Consider the following 21,878-nt stretch of genomic DNA (forward strand, 5'->3'; position numbering starts at 1 on the left):
TTCTTTTTTCATGAACATTGGTTTACGATTTACATAAATTGAATTTACTCCTTTTTTATCATTCCTCTCAAAAATTTTGGGGGTGCGACCGCCTCCTCTCGACCCCCCTATTTGCCGCCCCTGGTTTACAGGGTTCTGTCATTAGTCAGGCAGAAAATGTTATGGATCTGGGTATCTTAATAAATCAGGACTTCATGTTTAGTCAACAGTGCAGCATTTCAAGTAACAAAGTCAACAGAATGCTTGGGTTTATCAATAGATCTATTTCAAAGAAATCTAAGAAGGTCCTTCTGCCTTTATATAGGAGTTTAATAAGACCTCATTTGGAGTATGCTGTTCAGTTTTGGTCGCCTTATATGAAGAAAGATATTTTTGTATTGGAAAGGGTTCAAAGAAGGGTAACTAGACTAGTAAGAGGACTTTCAGATTTAGATTATGATACCAGACTTAATAGGCTTAATATGTATAGCCTGGAGCAAAGAAGAATCAGAGAGGACATGATTCAGCTATTTAAATTTATCAAAATGAAAGATGTTAATGGATTAAATTTTTGCATGGAAAGTAGGATGAGGGGTCATTGTTTTAAGCTATTTAAATCTCATGCTAACTTGGAAATCAGGAAAAACTACTACTTTAGTAGGGTCGTGGGCACTTGGAACAGCTTACCGAAAGAGGCGGTAATGAGCAAGGGGATGGATATCTTTAAGAAGACCATTGATCTTCATTAGGGAACTAATAAATTGACTAGGATCAGCCTAGCTGGGCCTAGAGCCTGTTGCTGGTCGTTGTATTTGTAATGTGAATGATTGAGATTTGCATCATAAATGAGTTGAACTTGTTCCAAGCATGAAAATATTAAAATGATTGATTTCATAAAAAATATACTAACATTACATTGAAGCAATTTTTTTTTACCTCTCTTTTCACAGTGTTCCCCAGAGAAGCCAGCAGCACATATGCATGTGCCATCAACTGGATCACAGTGACCATCATTATCACAGCTGCAATTCTATCAAAAAAAAAAAAAAGAAAGAAAGAAAATTAATTAATCAATTTGAATTTTGACATCTTGAATTCAAATTATGTTTTTCGCAATCATGTGACTTTTTTTGTGTGTGTGTGTATGTATGTAGGCGTGTGTGTTTGTGTCTGTGTTTGCAGACATGTGTGTGTATGTGGGTATGGGTGTGTATATATGTGTATGTGTGTGGGTATGCATGTGTGTGAGTGTGCGTGTGTCTATGTGCAGGCATGAGTGTGTGAGCATGTGCGTATATGTGTGTATGTGTGTGTGTAGGCATGCGTGTGTGTATGTATGCGTGTAGGATATGGACTCAATCTGGAGAAGGTTTTCGCTAGAGGAGCAGCATCGTGAGGCCGATCGACGGTGGTGCTGCAGAGGAAGGCGTGTTTAAAATAAAATCAGCGTAACGCCAAAAACAGTCAAGTGAGAACAATAAGCAATCGTGATTGCTCAAAAAAAAAAAAAATATATTTTAGTTTCAAATCTCAATACTAAATCATGAAACATCAACATGAAAGTGTATCACAAGGAAAAAACACATTGAATTTTCTGTGCACTTTCTTAATGTTTTTCTTAATCAAAAATTTTTGAACGAGGAAAAGGGTTACATTTTAATCTTAAAAAGTTCAAAATAGAAATGGATTCCTAAACGTAGATAATACATGTATAACTAAAAACTAAACTCAGTGGTGCAACAGTCTATGGGGGCCAAGGCCTACTATGCCCATTTCAGTTTTCTTGCCCGAAGGCTTTGGGGTGCAAGAGAGATGTTCTGGTTAGTTGGTCAGCCGAACACGGAACTCACAGGGTTTTGTTCCCAAGCATGCTTGGTACTCATTTTATCGACTAGCAGAAGGGATGAGTGGCTGAGTCGAGCATGTCCAACCAGGGAATGAAACCCGAGTTTGTGGTATGGAAGCATGAAGAGCTGCCACTGAGCCACTGGGCTTCAGACATATAAAACATGGTAACAAAATAATGAATCTAAGTGTATGACAATATTAGACTTCAAGTGGAAGAAAATCCATTCAATTCTGCATTAAAGAAAATGTAAAGAGCTATAAAAGAAACCCAACAAAAATCTCATAACATTGCTTAGCAAAAAGATTAAAAAAAGAAAAAAAGATTTGAAAGACAATAATAGAAACAACATGCAATGCGTTTATGTTGAAAGATTTGAAATGCTATACATAAATAGAACAAAAATAAAGCTGTGACTAAAGGAGCAATGAATAAACATCACTAATTTGCTTTTAATATTAATAACTACAATTATTCACAACAGTGATTATTTTTAAACCAACATGCAATTTTTAGAAAATGGAGGGAATATCATTGTGTCAATATTTTGAAAAGAATGAAGTTATGTAAAGAAACATGGAATAAAATAAATGAAGTTTAAAAGAAAGTTGTGAGGTCATTTTGCATACACCACCATTCAATGACTAAAATGTAATTTTTAATATACATAATCAAAGAATTTCATCAATATTTTTTAAGGTATAGTGGCTTGTATGCCATTAATAAAAGTTTTAAGTGGATATTAAAGAATAACTTATGAAAGACCTAACAATAAATCAGAACTCACAAGTCAAAAACTAAAGCTAATATAAGAAATGTATTTTCGATTTTAAAATTCATTTTAGAGAAAAAAAGAAATAAAAGAACGTCCCCTTATATTATGTACTTAAATATTATAGTACTAGCACACTTCATGATATGTATTTTTTAAAACATGAAAACACAAAACTAATAAGTAATGATTTACCTTAGAGCTGAAAAAGAACAAAAAAAAAAACTGAATGAAACTTATTTTCTTATATTTCACTCATGAGAATTTAAGCTTTTATGCAAAACAAACCAATTCAAGAGAAGAGGTTTATTATTTAAACATAAGTTTTATTTATGTTCAAGATGTGTATGCCACACAGACCTCTGTCCATAGTTCAGAGCCCACAAAATTCACAGATCTCATAATGAATGAAAGAAAATTTTTCCATCACATATTGAACTTATTGCACATGTAGTTTAGCACATAGTGGATTCAAAAAGAAATATTATTGCTTCTCTTTTCTGCATAGATAGATTTTGTAAAGTACTACTGCTAATTTTTGTTGAACTGTTTTACCTAAACACCGGCAGCAGAATTTTTTTCAGCAGTCTGTGACACAGATTAAAAATTAAAAAATAGTTTGCAAAATAAACCTATGTTACATTAACCATAAAACTTTAACCGGAACTGAGAAAGGCTTAAAAATAAAATGCTAAAACAAGTACAGGCTACCTGAGGATTCTATTCCAGAAATGACACCACTAATCTAAGCACTAATCTAACCTAACTGGAATTTAAGTTTTTTTTTAAATTCAAATTTTATTGTTTTTTAATATTTTTCTTGCTCAACTAAGAAATAGTTTGCAGACTTTTGCAAGAATATGCGACGCACCTCACAGCATCATGCTGTTTGGGCTGCTGGGTTATATACACGTCCATGTGGAGCAATTACAGAGAAGAGGATTCCCAGTTTGAACCAGATCCTGAGTCCTACTTGGGGTGAATCAGAACCAGTTTATGTTAGCTCATGTTCCTATTAGAGGAGGCAAAGTTTTCAAAGAATTGTATTTGAGTGTACTGAATAATACATGTGCATTTGCATCGGATTTGATTTGCCTATCTACTTGCAGGATACATTGAAGAAAACCAAAATTGAAATGCAGTACCCAAAATGATCCATCCCTGATTTGAATTAGAGCCACTCTTTAATAATCTGTACTTAACTGTAAAAGTTAAGAGTAAAAATACAGTGGAACTTGGTTGTGATGTTATTCAAGGGCCTAGAATATTTATGACACTATGACTAAGTAACATTGATCTGAATTCTGTTCAGGGACGAATGAAGGGACTTAAATTTGTTGATGTTACAACAGAGTTGTCCCTATGAACAATGTCAATATCACAAAGTTCAACTATACCTAAAAATTTAACTTAAGGATGTATTCTCACACAAACTTTTTTCCACTTAAAGCATGGGTGTACTAACCACTTTGCAGTTTTTGATGATATGCCTCCTCCATTCAACATGTAACTCTGGGACCAACCACCCAACCAAAGGTTGGTTAACATGCATGAGTAATAATGTGATAAAACATTTCATGGTTTTGCATGACTCATATATTTAGTCATTAATTTTCATTGAGTATATAAAAAAGATTTAAATATGCAAATCAATAATGAATTTCATGGCCTCGAGAGCATGCTTTGTGCATTTTTAAAGCTGTAAAATTAGTTTTAGTAAATTCATCATATCTAATTTTGACTAACAATTTATATGGCACATGCATTTAAGTTTAAGAAGATCAAAGGCAAAAGAGCAAAAACCACACATTATAATACAACAGTACAATCAACAAATAAATATCAAAAGAAAAAACTCACTTCTAAAAATGTTTTATTCGAAACAATCTGAAAACAGAAAACAAGCAACGAAATTGAATAAAACATACATAGTAGCATACAAGAAATCTGCACAGGTAAAAATGTAACACTGGAGATATTGTTGGTTGGTTTTATAGTGTTTTACGGTACCACCTGCTCAGCTATGTTTCCCCAATGGAATTTCTTGGAAGACATTTTGAATCCAATGGGACAATTTTTTGACCTGTGTAACACAGGTTTAGAAATTGTTTCACAGGCTTTATAGCATTTGACGAAGGTTCATTTTTAAAACGTAATTTGGGCATTCATTTGCTATAATTATTTATTGTGGGCATGTTTCTTGTGTAACTACATTTTGGGTGTAATTGCATTAAATACCAGATATTAGTTTCTCTGTGATAATGTACAATTAAGGGACTCGTTCAACTCTTAAAAGAATTCGATCAAATTGATAAGATCATTTGTATCTACCAATCACGCACCCAGGAATTTCCTATGCCCCAACTCAGAAGAAAATTCCTTGTTGCCCTACTGGTAGATAGAATTCAATCGAATCAAACAAAATCAAGTTGAATGAGCCCCTTAATGTGACTGCTTAAAATGCAAAAATCAGTAACAGCTCTTAGAGTTAGTGTTCTTACATTTGAACAGTTCAAGCCCCAAGTTCCCATTGGACATTGGTCCTGACAGTGTACTCCTCGATATCCCGCTGCACAAGTGCACTTGCCAGTCAAGTGGTGGCAAGAAGCGCCATTGTAACAGACACATCTTTCACTGCAATCCTTTCCATAATATGGTGGTGAACACGGATTGGCACATACATCTCCCTGTAATGCAAGAAACAAAATATTTCAATTTCTTAAATGCAACATACATACACATTAACAGTTCAAGTACGCACAATCTAATTTATGAAATTTAGAACAGTAAATCAGAGACATCTGTATCAGTCCCCTTCAGTGGTACAGCCAAGTGGGGGACAGGAGGTTGTACCCTACCCCATGAAGCTCAAAATTGCATGCATGAACACACATGCAAAGGCCTAAAATTGCACTCTTTGGCCTAAAATTTAAAAAAGACTAAAAACTTCATGTGATCCTCCCCCCCTCTCCTGAAAAATTTCTTACTATGCCACTGCTCCACTTAAACAGAAAATTGAAAAAAATGTAACAGATGCGCAGCTGCACACCTTTTTTTGTCCTTGCATCTGCTATTAGCTGGGGGAAAAAATAATTAACCAACGTAATAGAGAGCAAAAAATGTCTGTTTGGGTCTTGCTTTTTAAACATCTTAATACATTAATTAAAATTATATTCTGTTATAATTTTCTATAAGCTTTATAACTTTTGGACTCTAATGGGGGGGCACTTAAGACAGGCCTGATGAACCTATTGGCAAAACAGGGCCTGCAAGTACCAAGAATAGGTCAATGAGTTTTAGATGGCACTTATGCTATTCCAGTATGCAGTTTTAATAAATATTGAACAAAAAATTAGATTACAGAAAAATGTTGAAAATTTGAATATCATTAATACTTATGAGCTGAACAACAGATATGTCTTATATTATCAACATCATATATCATTCGATTTGATTTTTAAAATTGCGACATGAAATGAAGAAACTATATGAGAAAAAAAAAAGAATCAATAACAATTTTTAGCATATTTTTAAGATCGTTGCACAATATACTCCAAAATTACTGGCAAAATTGCAATCAAGACTATTTTATCACAGACAAGCAATCTGAACATGCATGAATTTTATACAGCTTGTAGTGGAGCAAATGGTCAAATTTTGGCTCCCGTGCAATTTTTGTGAAACAATTATGAGAGTTTTTATGAGAGGTATTGGCATGAGGAAAACGAATTCGGATGCTGGCACCCAGGATAATGGTGCAGGGGGCAGGGGGATGGTTATAAGTGCGCTGGGGGGCAAGTGGTTTTCTGTTCAATTTTTGTGATACAATTATGGGAGTTAGTTTTTGTGAAAGATATTGGTACAAGAAAACCAAATTTGGATATTGTCAACCCCGAGAAAGGTGCAGGGGGGCCGGTTATAACTGCGTTGGGGGGCAAGTTGTTTTCTGTTCAATTTTTGTTTAGAATTATGGGAGTTAGTTTTCCTGAAAGGTATTGGCACGAGAAAAACGAACTCGGATGTTGGCGCCTCCAAAAATGGTGCAGGAGGTTAGGGGTGGTTATAAGTGCGCTGGGGGGAAAGTGATTTTCTGTTCAATTTTTGTGATACAATTATGAGAGTTAGTTTTTCTGAACGGTATTGGCACGAGGAAAACGAATTTAGATGTTGCTACCCCCAAAAATGTTGCAGGGGGGCAGGCGGGTTATAACTGCAAACATAAAACAGTTATAAATTCATAATTTCTCGGCTTAAAACAACTTTTCAAAGCTGAAAATGCTTAATCCACTAATAACTACATTATAATGCCTAAAAATCTGAATATCCGAATCCATTTACTGGATGCGACACTACTGGAGCATTTGCTGGGAAAGGTTATCTTGTTGGAAAGCCTTGCAGCAATGTGATTCAAATATTTTGCAAGCTTTTGGAAATTTAGGATTGCATTCTACACCTTCTGACGATATATTTGCTGCATTAGAGTGGTATGTTTGTAAACTTTATTTGCCAAACTGCTCTAAATCGGATGTTTGGCTCTGTTTGGTTCATTTTATTTCAAGAGAAATTTGCCGAATCAGAGAAAATGCCCCTAACACAATCAGCTCTTTGCTATGCTATCATGAGAGCACACTATCAAGCCATGATTTGGCAAAATGATGTCATTGGATGTCCAAAGATTCCACAACCACATGATGGTTATGGTTGGGAAAAGAATGACAACAGATTTGTTCCCCAGATGACCAGAATGGAACCTGCTCCACAGGCGATTTTAGAACTGGTAAAATGCTCATGCAAAAAAAGTAAATGCTCAACACTTTTATGCAACTGCAGATGCAGCGGATTTCCGTGCACGGACATGTGCAAATGTTTAGATCTGGATGATGCAAATTACTGTTTTAACTGGAAAATGGAAAGCAGTTCCTATGAATCTGACAGTGAAATGGATTTTTAATTGGTGTTATTCATTAGTATTGCTTTGCTGACTTATTGTTCAAAATTCTTGATAACTAGATTATTCTGAAACGGTTAAGCACGGAAAAAACTTATTTTAATGGTTAATCTAAATGTACATTTTTTTTCAAAGATTGTTAACTAAGTGCCTATGTGTTGATATCTACAAATATCACATGGGAATTGTCGACATGGGAAAACGCAAAAAGGAATGAAAATTACTAAATGAAGAATTACAAGCACAGCATATACTGACACCCTGGCTGCAAATTGCCTTTCTTCTTCTTTTTTCCGATTTCTTTTTTTTTCAATGTCATAAAAACTCTTGAACCTGTGAAGTATTATAGTGCAAACTGCAAATTCATATGACAATTTGTTGGTTTTCTATGAAGTTTTTAAATGTGTCAAGAACTTTTCAGACACCATGTATAATAGGGTGTCCCGTCCATATATGAGAAAAAAAAAAAATTTGAGCTACACTATCACAAGAGGTGTCAAAATTTGTGAAATTTTTCACAGATCACGAAAAAGGTAAAAAAAATGGAATTGCGTGTCATCTTGAGGGCTCTACCGCTCTTTGAAGTTTTGCATATTTTACATTTTTGACAGACCTAAACGATATGATTTAAGAAATACAAAAATAAAGTTTAGAAAGCATTTTATTTAAGAAACTAATGAAACAAAGCACAAGAAAAAAAAATAAACAAACTACAGTTTATAAATAATGACAAAAGTTTAGAATTTAAACTTATTTTTGGGTCCAAAATTTGGCATTTCTGCGTGAGATTGCAACTTGGTTCTAACGAAGCCATCTCTAGAAGTAGCGTTAGTAACACTTTGTGAAGCCTGTGTTATTAGTTTAACACATCTTTCCACAGATTGTGAGTGGCAAGGAAAGTCAAAGATTTCCAAGCTATTATCTTTTGCCATAATTTGAAGGTTCTCGTTAGAAATATGTCGAAGAACCGGTGGTACTGTAACCTGACACTCTTGCCAGACAATTATTTCCGTATAATCTTTAGCAGAGAAGTTAATTTTTGGTGTTTTAAATATTCTGCGTTTAGTGCTACTTTCAGCCTCTCTAACTTTTTTTATTCTTCGTAATGCTAACTCCCGAATGTGCTCCCTATCATCAAACAACATACTGACCAGCAGGTTTTCTGGGTGCGCAAAAAAAGCATTTCTTTCGATAACAGAATACACAACAGATTTCAAGTTTTCGGGTAAAAATCAAGAGTACACAATCATTTGAAAAAGATGTTTGGCTGCTTCCTTAAAAGATGACTTTTGCTTGATTAAGAACCAAACTGGAGCGTACACTTTAACCACGTAGTTAACAAGTAATCGCAAATTTTCTGTTGGATTAAGAGTACCTACATAAAGTCTGAGTATACGATTAGCAGAAGTAAGCCATCTCGAGTGCGCCATTTTTCCAGGTTGGCGATTTGCCAGCTCAGGACTACAGAAACCAGTTGATACAGCTTGACAAATCTCATAAAGATATTTTTGATCCGTGCTTAGTTCATCAACCACATTTTTCGGCAAATTAGGCAAATTACCATCCACCGCGCAAAAAGACAATGTCATTTTATTTTCACAATCAGCTAACTGTTTTCCAATAGGTCCGGAATATTCTTTAGGACCCAAAGTGCAACCATCTAAGGTCAAGAATAAATGACGAAGGGGTAATTCGTTGGCATGAAGCATACACACACACCATTGCAATGATCTTTCCAAATACTCCTCTAAATATTGAATCACGCCACCCTTCCAACCGGTGTTTATTGCAGTTCCGTCACATCCAACGCAAATCACGTCTTCTAAATTCAAGCATTGACCTTCTAATAGAGCTGTAATCGAAGGTACAATTGCCTTTGCAGTGCCACAACTTGGCGTTGTGTGTCCCAAATAAATTGATCCGGGTTCTGCTAAAATTGAGATGTGCTCTTCTAAAATTTCTTTGCGATGGTAACGAGCTCCTATTTTCTCATTTATCAGAGTCTTGTCTTTACGTCCATCAAAGTAAATGCTTTTTATAACAATACTTCCAATATCTTTGGAAGCTTCTTTCCGAGCTTTAGCTACAGCTCTGTGGATTCTGTTTTTATCAACAACTAGAGTTAAATCTTCTTTTGAAACCAAGCCGACATCAGCTAAAACTGCAGAAGCAACAGCAGCAGCAGATCGCATCGACAAACCGTATCTATCACAGATCTTAGCAACTGTTGGCAAGATCAGTGTATTCCTATTTGTCATTGAAGTTTATGGTGTCCCTGTAGAGGCCGTATTCGTCTCTGTTATGGGATACGTTTCTGGAGAAAATTCACGCATTGAATCGTCATCAAAATTTGCTGAGACAGAATCGTTAATTTCAGTAGAAGACTTTTTTGCTGCCCTTTCAAGTTTTTTCTGCTGTTGTTTCATTAATCTAGCTGTTTCTTTCTTATTGACACCTCTTCTCACCATTTTCCTGTCATTTCTTTGATCCAACAAGAAACTTCTCTCATTGAAGGGAACTTTTTTAGGTTTTAAACACGAACAAGACTCAAATACAGGGCACTTACAAGCCGCAACGTCGAAGAGCTTCTCAGATGACTCTAAAAAGCACTTCAGTTTATTTTCAAAACTATCATTGCTTCTGGGGTATCGTTTCAAATTGACGTACTTTTCGAAATAGAATTTTAATAATTGAATTACTCGTTCCTTAGTTACGATTGGAATTGAAGCTTTTGTCCAAATACTGTTGATTTTTTCAGAAACAATTGTATATATATCTGAACTGGAAGGGTCCTTTCCATTATGCATACATTTCTGTTCGCTCCTGACAAATAAAATAAATTTTATGACGTCTTTTACAGTAGGTAGCTGCCGATCATCAAGTTCCTTGTAGGGTCCCAGTATAGCACAAGTAGTCTCACTACGTCTCGAACTCATTACTTAAACCTAACAGAATCGGCATATAACACTAACAATTGCAACTGTACTTTTATAGCATTAAAATTACTTTGGCTACGAAGAAAACACCCGTGAGTCAAGCCAAGAAAGCCCTCGAAACAAGTAAAAGGAATTAGCAAGTTGAAACCAAACAAAGTCGAAGTCGTCAGTAACATATTGTTGCATGTAAATCGAGACGTGGCGCCAAGCTTCGTGGACGATTCTATTGCGGAAATGGGGGTTATTCCCATACAGGCATTTACAGTAGTAATCACCATAGGTTTTTTTTTTTTTTCTGTTCGTGTTGATATTACGAATCACGATCTTTTTATTTCATCTGTCGAGCTTTTATTTCACAGTAAATTTATAACTTTATTCACAGTATTTCTTTTTCAGTTGCCATAAAAATGACAATTTTTCAAAACTTTGACGATCGGTAAAGCCCTGAAGATATAGTTTTATTCTATTTTTTAAATTATTTTTGTAATTTACGATCGATTTCGCAAATTTTGAGAGGTCTTGCATTAAGAAAAACGGAAATTTTTTTTTTCGGGACACCCTAATGTATAACTGTTTTATTAGTTTGCAGTTATGACCCCCTGCCCCTCACCCTGCAGCATTTTTGGGGTAGCAACATCCAAATTCGTTTTCCTCGTGCCAATGCCTTTCTGAAAAACTAACTCCTATAATTGTATGATGAAAATTGAATGGAAAACCACTTGCCTCCCAACTCAGTTATAACTTCCCCCCCCTTGCCCCCTGCAACTTTTTCGGGGTTGGCAACTAATGGGCGGTAATTTACTGAATATACCTTGCCTCACGTTCAATCTTCGAGTTGAACCGAACCATTGCTTTGGTCACTCGTCTGGTCTGCTAATTCTATATTAGCTACCAATTTGTTTCGCACTCTTGGCTTCCTTAAGAGGTTTTCCATCTCCAGCTCAGTCACTTTCCTATGCCGGGCTGATGAGTGCTAATAAGCACGAAACTGCAGTCCTCGGCTGGAAATGACTGAGCTGGCGGTGTATTTCACGTATTTCTGCTTTAGCCCTGGCTAATGGGCGGTAATTTACTGAATATCCAAATTCTGTTTTCTCGTACCAATAACTTTCAGAAAAACTAACTCTCATAGTTGTATCACAAAAATAGAATGGGGAACAACTTGCCGCCCAGCGAATTTATAATTCCTCCCCCCTAGTGCCCCCTGCAGCATTTTCGAGGGTAGCAGCATCCAAATTTGTTTTTCTCGTGAAAATACCTTTCAGAAAAACTTCCAATATTTTTATCACAAAAATTGAACGGAAAACCATTTGCTCCCAGACTTTTAGGTTTGTGCAAAGTATAGTTTGAAAATGGATTAAAAGAAAAAATGTTATATTTCCACAGATTTCTAATGAACTAAATGGCTAAGATGGTAGCAGCTTTTATTTTTATTGAAATACTTTTTTCATATGTCTCTGCATATTTTACTAAAAAGAAATATTTACCTTCCATCCTGGAGGACAGAAACACTTTCCTGTGACATGATCACAAGTGCCACCATTTTGGCAATCACATCTATTTGAACAAGATTCACCATGAGTTCCCTCTGGACATGGTTCTGTACATCTTTAAAAAAATATAACATAATTTAGAGCAAAATTTAAATAAAATAAATATCATGGATGAAAATACAGTGGAACTTCACTTTGTTTATCTGAATCTCCAGATTTAATTTGTAACGGTAAAGAAACAGCATATTGACAGAAAATTATAGATGCATAGTGGAGTGTTTGAAAGGGGGAAAGAACTGCTCAAGTCTGTAATTTAAAAAAGAACTTCTCATGGTATTCAAAAAGTAATAAATAATTAAGTTATCAAACTGTAAACAGTAACTTTAAAAAAAATGCATAAATTTAGGTGGGGAATGTGTTTCTATCACAGGAAAAAAAACTACTTCAATAACCTGCAGGCATTTGGAATAGGCATCCAAATAAAAGCACACACTACTTGTTTCAAATGAAAAGTTAAAAAAAAGTCCTGCTCTTCAATGGGGATTGATAAATCAACTAGGTTCAACCTCTGAGCCCAGAGCCTATTACTGGCTCTCACTTTTATATTTGTTTAAAAAAATTACCCCATTGTTTAATTTATTAAAACAACAAAATCCTTACAACAGATGCTAAATCAAAAATTTATTTTAATTATGTTGGAGTATTACATTAAAAGATTTCCTACTTATTCCATTGTAACAAGTTAAAGAAAATAAAACTTACAATGGTCCCCGATAACCAGGAGCACACCTACATGCTCCGGAGATTGGATCACAAGAAGCCCCATTTTCACAACGACATTCTTGTTCACAATGATATCCATAGTAATTTTCATCACATGGCTGACTGCAGTCAGAGCCTTGCCAACCTGTAAAAAGAAATCATGAGCATTATATTCAAAAATTACAGGCATTTAACAACAGAGGTCATAAAAATGTTTCAGAATAAAAAAATCAAAATGCTAGCTACAAATGTGTGACGAAAGGTACAAAAATAATTTATATATTTTGCATTTCAAGTAAATGAACAGATTATAAGTGACTGATACAGTTGAGAACATTTAAGTGTACACTGTATAACTGTACATGTATATGTCCATTTTCAGTAAGTTAATTCATGTTGTCAGTTTCATGTATTTCATGTATATGTCTAATTTTCTTTGTTAATATCAATTTATTCTTCAATATTTGTTAGTTTCTGCAATTTCAGATAATTGTATAGGTTTGGAGTATTTTTTCCAAAGTTGGACAAGAATCACAATCAATCATAAGTTTAAAGAACATTTAAAAAAATCCACCCCTTCTCCTCTACTTTCTGTTAGCAAACAATTGAATTTCAATATTCTTTGGAAATTAAGTCTCAATAACATTTAATCAATTTCAGACATTTCTGGTAATTATTTGGGTCTGAGTTCAAAACTTTTGGCTTTGAAAAAATGCAACAAATTAACCAAATTGATATTGACGCAGTAAATGCACTGCTGAGAAATGTACAGTTAGTACATGAAAGTTGCCTGGTTAAAATATCATAACTGTTTGAAACACAATGAATTAGATAAAAATGTAAGCAGATATTCTTACCAGGTTTGCAAGTGCAAGCACCAGTCACTGGATCACATAAAGCTTTGTTCTCACAAATGCATTCGCGTTCACACTGAGCTCCATAATATCCATTTGGACAAGCTTAAAAATTAAAAACACCACAATTAAAAACATAAAATAACAAACAGAAAATGAAATAAGAAATGTTTAAATAAAGTACAACTTCATATCAGATAATAAGTGCATAACTTAGCATTATCCAAAGCAAAATTTAATTATAAGGCAAAATAATTTTTTTAACAATAATGATAATATGTATAATAACATAAATTAATAGATAGATAAATAGAAGAGGAAGAAAAAGAAGAAAATAATTTTGAGCTGCTTAAACAACTACCAAAACATTACTTCAGATGACATTCCAGCTCTAAGGTTGAAAAGTTAATACATTAAGACACTGCTCATGTGCAGCGTCATTTTTAGTGTTATTTTTGACTACAAGCATTCTATGCATTCATTATTAAGCAAATTTCTAAAGTTAGACAAAAAGGTCACTCATATTAGGTCTCAATTAGTGCTTTAAAAAAACTCAGCAATAACTGATGCAAAGAAATTCTTAATGAAAACTAAACAACATTGCACAGCTTTAGTTCTATGAGCTTAAAGCTTTCATCTCTTACAGCAATGCTAAATTAATCTTTAAAATATTTGAAAGCCTAGAAAAATAGAAACAAGAAAAAAAAAGAGGTTTGAAAATTAAGGAAAGAAAACAAGCAATGATCCCAAAATAACTAAAACAAGTATAAGGGGATTACGGCCGGCTACATTTTTTTAAACACTTCGTACTTCAATAGACATACATACAGAGAAGGTAAGATTCCATGTAAAAAAAAAGTATTAACTGATAAATCTTTTTAAACATGTGAAGTTTAATTTCATACAGAAAGACGTCCATCAAGGCATAATGGGTGAAAATTGCTTCTCTTCTACATTTTAACGAAGCAATTGCCTTTTGGGTGATGTTTCGAAAGTTGAAATAGTAACCCTAAACTCCAGTAGATAGCTTTCATAGTTGACCGGTTTTTCGTTCCTTCATTCCTCTGAAATGTCAGGCTTAGCAGTAAAACAGTTAAGTTAGCGGATCGAGTTCAGCCTTTCCCTGCATGTTGAACATTATTATCAAATTACCATGCCTTGGCGCGAATTTCATTGTTGAAACACGCGGGTTACTTGATCATCGGCTATTATTTACATCAGGATTTCGGAAATTCTTCAAATTTGTATATGCTTAAATTTTAATTTAAGCATATACAAATGTAATTTAAGCATATTTGTATATGCTTAAATTTAAATTTAAATTGCTATTTTAGTTTTATAAGTAAGGAAAAGCTTGATTTTGATTCACGTCAAAAAGGTGTGCTTTAAATTCTTTCACTTAAACAGAAAACCAGTGCAAGTAACGATTGTTTCTCTTAATTATTACTGACTCGGGCAACGCCGAGTATTTTTGCTAGTTTACTATAAAACTAGAAAGTTGCCCTTCAAGATATGATGGGTGAAAATTGCTCTACATTTGAATAAAGCCATTGGTTGTTTGGTGATATTTTGATAGTTGAAATTGTAACCCTAACCCTATGGAACTCCAGTAGGTAGCATTCATTTTGACCATTTTTTCATTTCTTCATTCCCCTGAAATGACAAACTTACCAGTAAAACAGTTAAGTTACCGGGTCAAGTTCAGCCTTGTCCCCTTGTCACTATAGTCTCTCCCTGCATGTTAAACATTACCAAAGCATATTATCAAATTACCATGCTGTGGCGTGAGTTTCATTGTTGAAACACGCGGGTTATTCGATCATTGGCTGTTATATATATAAGAGGATATATGAAGAGTTTAAAATAATGATAAAATAAAATTAGTGATGTCTGAGAGGTAAAATCACGTAAAATAAGAACTGGTGAGTTTTACAGAGGTGAATGTAATTGGATTTTAAAATTCTCAAAAAAATTGGTACTGATGCGTAAATGCGTAAAAAGCAGCTAAGATGTGCAAATTTTATGCCTACTCTGTTTAAAAGTTGGCAGTTATATCAAAACAAGAATTTTTTTTTAAAAGCTCCAAGGATTTATTCCAACAATAGGGCAAAAACCTAGTTCATCTTATACTTTAAAGAAACGATACCATCTCCAGAGAAACTGACTTTTGTGTGTGTGATAATAATGAATGAATTCTATTTTTCTAGATATCTACCAAGTATTTTTATAGATATAGTACCAAATACACTCTTGCATTCAGACAAAAGGTTGCGTAAAAATTTATTCTTCAAATCTCTAGAAGATAATGAATGTTATATTGCACAAAATTAAAGCAACAGTGCTATATAATGATCTCCAGTTGAAATATAAACACTTTGCTACACTTATTATTCAACCGTTATAATTTATCACAATATTTATAATTAATCACATTTATTTTGTAGGTTGAAAGGAAACTGATAAAATTCAACCCTTGTAATTTATCACATTTGTAATTACTCATATTTATTTTCCAGCTTAAAAGGAAACAATGATAAAAATCGTTAAATGAAAATTCATCGGTTTTAAATTCTCAATCATTTTGAATCACAAACAAAAACAGAATGTACAATGTTGAAAACAAAAACATTTTAAGCAGAAGCAATTAAAAGAGAGAGAAAGAAAGGCAGCCTTACCGTGATACACTTAAGTGCATGGAAAAGAAAAGGAATTGTGTAAGAAGAGAGTTCAGCAAGAGCAAAAATCAATATTTTTAGTTTAAAATGCAAAAACCAAATTGAAAATGGTTATAGAACAATTGAACAAAAAAAGGAAATCTCGGGTAATACATACAAACATTGCAAGTAGGACCACCAAATCCGGGCTGACATTCACATTCTTCAGGGCCGATGCAAATTCCATGAATGCATGCATTGGAACAAAATGCTGAAAATAATTGAAAATTTTCGATAATCTTGACAAATGATCAAAATAAAAAAGAAGAAATTCACCATGGGAATAAAACAAAATTTAAAGCAAAAATAAAATCCATCTCTCAATAGATAAATTTAAAGTAAAAAGTTATTACTGAACCAAATTTACGTGCTTCGTAACTAAGTATTTGCCAAATAATAATTTTCTTAACTCGAGTTCAACTTGATAATTTTTCATAAAAAAAGGGAGCAATATAAACATTTACATTTCCATTATAATGAACCATCCGGACCATATTAAAATTAGGTAAACTTCCTCAACATCTTATCAGTGTTAGGGCCTGTTTTGTTCATTGTTTTCATGAATAATATTTATAAAAATATTTCTGGGAACATGAATTGTTTTGCTGATGATGTCAAAGTTATGGGGAGTGTAGAAAATGAAGAACAAGCATATCAGCTGCAAGAGGATCTAGATCATATTACGTAGTGGGCTGATAAATGGGGTATGGCTGTTAATGTTGGGAAATGTCAAGTGCTACATTTAGGACATGGAAATAAGTGTACAAGTTATTATTTGCAAGGTTCAGTCATTAGTCAGGCAGACAAAGTTACTGATCTGGGGGTCTTAATAAGTCAGGATTTAAAGTTCAGCCAACAGTGCAGCATTGCTAGTAACAAGGCCAATAAGATGCTTGGGTTTATCAATAGATCTATTTCAAACAAATCTAAAGATCTTATATAGAATCTTATATAGAAGTTTGGTAAGACCTCATTTTGGAGTATGCTGTTCAGTTTTGGTCTCCTTATCTTAAGAAAGACATTAATGTATTGGAAAGGGTTCAAAGGCGAGCTACAAGGCTAATAAATGGACTTTCTCACTTAGACTATGATTCCAGGCTTAAAAGGCTAAAAATGTACAGTCTTGAGCAAAGAAGAGACCGAGGGGACATGATTCAGTTGTTTAAATTTATCAAAATGAAAGATGTTACAGGGCTGAAGTTTAGCACTGAAAACAGGACAAAGGGTCATTGTTTTAAGCTATTTAAATCTCAGGCTAACACGGATGTTAGGAAAAATTATTATTATACCAGATTAGTGGAACCTTGGAACAGCTTACCGGGAGAGGTTGTAATGAGCACGGGAGTAGATAGTTTTAAGAGGGCCATTGATCTTCACTGGGGATTGTAAATTGACTAGGACCAGTCTAGCTAGGCCCAGAGCCTGTTGCTGGTCGTCACTTTTGTATTTGTATTTATCATAGGATAAACCAACATTTAATATTAAGCAAAAGAAGTTATCATTTGTATACTTTTTTTTTACCAAGTATACAAAAATATTTTTCTAGACTGTTTAACGAGAGAATTTAAATTCTGCTAAGAATTCCTACTAATCTACCCCTAAGAGTGAAAGGGGCATGCAACTTTTGAGCAGTATTAAGGCATTTGACGAAGTACAAAATGTTCACAGACAGTGACACAGGAGTGAGGGGTTTTGAGGATCAGCAACACCAGACCCATCCCTGAGCCCTTCATTTTTAACACACACTGCCAATCCTAATATGATAGTTTATATAACTGTAAGGAGTTTTATGCCCTCTCCCAGGATTTCTGGAAGCACTAATTCTCAGAAATTGAGGACAGCTGTCACTGCTTTATAATACGGTCTGTGATATCAAAATAGTGAGAGAAAAATCAATATCAATTCTAATGATGAACATCTTACTTCTGATGAAAACAAAATGTATTATAATTGCTCTTCAATCACATTGCAAAAAGTTAAAAATCACATCAAATCTAAGACAAAAAGAAATAATATTTCTAAGTTATAAAAAAGATTTTTCTGATTCACATTAACATATAAGAGGATTCAGCAAAATTAAGAAATCAATTAAAAATAATTATTATTTTCAATTTGAAAAAAAATCTGACAATTAATATATAAACTTACGGATGCATCTTGATTCATCTGCTGTTAAAACGAAACCTTTACAGCAAGCATTTGCGGTTCGTGTATTCACTTTGGCTTCTGTTTTATACCCTGTAGTGTAGGCTATTCTGAAATCAAAAAACAAAAAAGTCATCCATGTGTATGAACAATATACATTATGATAAAAACAAAGCTAAATAAAAAAAATATTGGAAAAGTGGGAAACACCGCATCTCCAGTTTGCAAACTTCGTATTCTAGTTGAATAATTAATTGGAAATGTGTTTATTTTTAATAAAATGTGTTGCCGATATGATCCATTTTCAAAAATCCCGATTGATTATTGAAACTGTTTTCACACGAACATGGAAATTGCACATTTCTGATCCTTTTAGGAACCATTAAGGTAATGACACCAGTAGTTGCTATAATGCTTAGTAGTGGATTCAAAATGCCTCCTGCAAGACTGATGCACTTTTGGATCCATTGGGAGACCTGGAGGCCTACTTTTTCAAATATAAACCTTGAAGGGCCAACAACTGAAGCACTGGCCACTACTGGTGCCTATACCCTATATTTCATTTTCCTTAAAAAGTTTATTTTCTCCAAAAAGGTGGCAGAATATTTCTGATTTTTAAAAGCTTTAATAATACTTGCTTTTCCATCTGAAGGCGACCCGTATGGAGGGGCAAGCAAAGGGGCTTTGCCCCTCCACTTTACCTAGTTCAAAATTAACCATCAGTCGAAAAAGGATCAATTTACGTGTTTAAAGAAAGAAGAACTAACTTAACTAGTGTATTTCGTATTATTCTCATGTTATTATTTCATAAAAATTAAGATGGAACTTTGAATAGGAAGAAGAGACTCTACTTTGGCATCTGTCCTGATTTTTGAGGCAGTGTCCCGAATTTTTTAGAGTAATGACATGAAAATTCCATTGCCCATTTTGAAAAACAAAGTCGGTCTTCAAGTTGCCGTCCACCTAATTCCACCTAATCAAACCTCCCTCCCCCCTTTTTTGGTGCATCAGCCGCCTTATCCTGTCAGAGAACAGCGGGACAAGCTTTTCAATCGTTGCCTAAAACAAAAATGACCCGAGGTGGTCAAAATGGATGTTTTGGCTGTTCATACATTGGTATTTACATTTTGCACATACAAGCCAGTGTGTGCTGAAAAACTAGCCAGTGTTCATTTGGGGGCGAGTAAAATGGAAATTTAGGCAGAAACTCCAGAATATTTCTTTTTGTGATTGGAAACATCCTGTACTTAGTACAAGGAAAAATTAGCCTCCCCCCCCCCTCTTTCTTTTACGTCATCTATTTCTCAATACACTTGAAATAGTAAAAAATACATATATAAATCAATTTTGAGAAAAACACTCCAAAATTTAATACATGCATGTTAACATGTGCAATAATAAGCTTAATAAGTTTCTGCTGATAGTAAGAGAAAAATAACGAATACTTTTGTAGACTTACCTATATCTAGAACATCTTGGGGGGAATGCGAAGCACCACGTAAATGAACGGATCTGATATGGTTTGTTGTATGAAACACGAACAGTCGTTAGATATCTGAAAATAGAAAACATTTTACTTTTACTTTTAAATTCACAACATGCTTGAAATAAAATGCAGAATAATTTGTATTTAGGCGAATGCATGGGCGTCGCGGCTGGGGGGGGTCCAAGGGGTCCGGACCCCCCCAATATTTGAGAACCGGACCCCCTCAATATTTGAAAATCGGACCCCCTCGATAATTGTCAAGATGAAATTCATTATTTTGGAGGAAATTATTGTTTTGACAAAAAAAAAAAAGACTTTAAACAGTTGCATAATACATAATTTACCATGTTTAATTCATATCAAACAAAACGAAATGAACATCGAAAAAAAGAAGAAAAAAAAAAGAACTGTAAATAATAACAAAATAGGCGATGTGTATAGTGAACGGAAAGTGAAATCCAATTACAAACCATTGCTCTGCTCTCTGCGCATAGCTTTAGTGGAGGATGCAAGAAAGGTGACACTTTCTTCCGAGTGCAATGTCAACCATTCACAGAGTGGAGATGTGTTAGCGGGGTGATAAATTGTTAACAGGGGGAGCCATGCCTTAATTCACAAAAAGTATGCTATGTCCGGTCCCGTATTGAAAACACAAGTCGTGTCCCCGGCGTTCCCAGCTTGGAAGTGATTCCAGCGTATTTGTTGCTATTTGGGGGGAAACAACTGGAAAACTTTGAGATACTGAAATCAGCTGGACAATTCCCCTCCCCTTTTTTTTCGGCAAGTCAGCAGAAGACGGGGATCTGAGTTTCGGCTCCTTTCTTTCTTATCTCGTTCCTCGGCGCTTGCAAGGTTCTGTTTCGAGTTTTGCAGTGTTTGTTTCTCCAATTCGATTCAATTTATATTGACCCCAATGTTACCCAAACAAAATGAGACACCAGACCTCTTTTTCGGTTTTTTGCAGCTGGCAAGACCACCCTGGCCAAAGGATGCTAAGAAATTTAGAAGACCACTTTGCTGGTCAAAGGTTAAATTTGGGGTAGAAAGGGAAAAGAGACGCATCATGTGTTCAAAACTATTCAACACGTGGCTTCAAAGTACCTTACTGAAGCGAGGTTTCTTAAAGGTGTTTGCGGCATCTCAAATTTGATTGAAAAAGCGTTACGTTACAGGAAAAAAAAGGGAGGAGTCTAAAAATTAAAGGGTTATTTCAAAAGCAAATCGTAAGCCAGCAGAACGATGGATACTGTGATGTCACTTCCAATTGACCAACGAAAAAAGAAGCTCAAGATGACCAGAAAAAAAGACAGAAATAAAATAAGCTTCCCCTCTGTTGGGAAAATTGCGACAAAAATTAAGATAATTTCATGTGATCTTTTGATTTCCTTGAGAGTAGATGACCTGAAGAGCGCTCCTATTTTAGTTATTATACGTTTTTTACACATTCGATTACAACTATGAAGAGGTGGCTTAAAACGAGAAAATGTAGCAAACCTTCTACATCAAATGAACCCGAGCAATTTTTATCTACTGAATCACCATCAACATCCAGGTGCCACTATCAACATCCCACGGAACCGTCTTCAAAAAGGCAAAAGACAATGATTGGTAAGTACCATTCTGTTAAGTGTAATGTCTGTAGGGACGTACCGATTTTATACCATTCAGATGGGGTTACATTTCAATTTTCCGAATGAAATTCCTACAGTGGCTATGAAATACGCCCCTATCCATTGGTTAAAATTAATATTTTAGAATAGGTATTTAATTATAAGATCTATGATCTATTTTCAACAAAACTGCACGAAAATTTTTAATAACATAAAAAAACTAGATTTTTAAGAAATCAATAATCAAAAAGTGCCAGAAACTTTAACTTTCAAAAGTGATCGTACACTTTGAAAAAATATCCATATATTAGAAAAATTATCTAACTTTTTACT

General features: G+C 34.4%; 1 protein-coding gene across 2 annotated transcripts in view; it reads right to left on the bottom strand.

Moving 5' to 3' along the window:
- Positions 1–21,878, bottom strand: part of LOC129220255 (protein draper-like) — a 242,230-nt gene that overhangs the window by 44,323 nt on the left and 176,029 nt on the right. The window contains exons 4-12 of one of the 2 annotated variants that reach the window (XM_054854631.1): positions 19,909–20,004; positions 18,453–18,559; positions 16,423–16,515; positions 13,594–13,695; positions 12,737–12,881; positions 11,969–12,089; positions 5,099–5,284; positions 4,458–4,484; positions 916–1,009 (exon numbers count right to left, since the gene is read on the bottom strand). In XM_054854631.1, the coding sequence (XP_054710606.1) occupies positions 916–1,009; positions 4,458–4,484; positions 5,099–5,284; positions 11,969–12,089; positions 12,737–12,881; positions 13,594–13,695; positions 16,423–16,515; positions 18,453–18,559; positions 19,909–20,004 (971 nt within the window). The remainder of the gene's footprint in view (positions 1–915; positions 1,010–4,457; positions 4,485–5,098; positions 5,285–11,968; positions 12,090–12,736; positions 12,882–13,593; positions 13,696–16,422; positions 16,516–18,452; positions 18,560–19,908; positions 20,005–21,878) is intronic. The other variant, XM_054854632.1, reaches the window with a different exon arrangement.

This window comes from Uloborus diversus, chromosome 4, assembly GCF_026930045.1.
Source record: "Uloborus diversus isolate 005 chromosome 4, Udiv.v.3.1, whole genome shotgun sequence".
Classification (NCBI taxonomy): Eukaryota; Metazoa; Arthropoda; class Arachnida; order Araneae; family Uloboridae; genus Uloborus; species Uloborus diversus.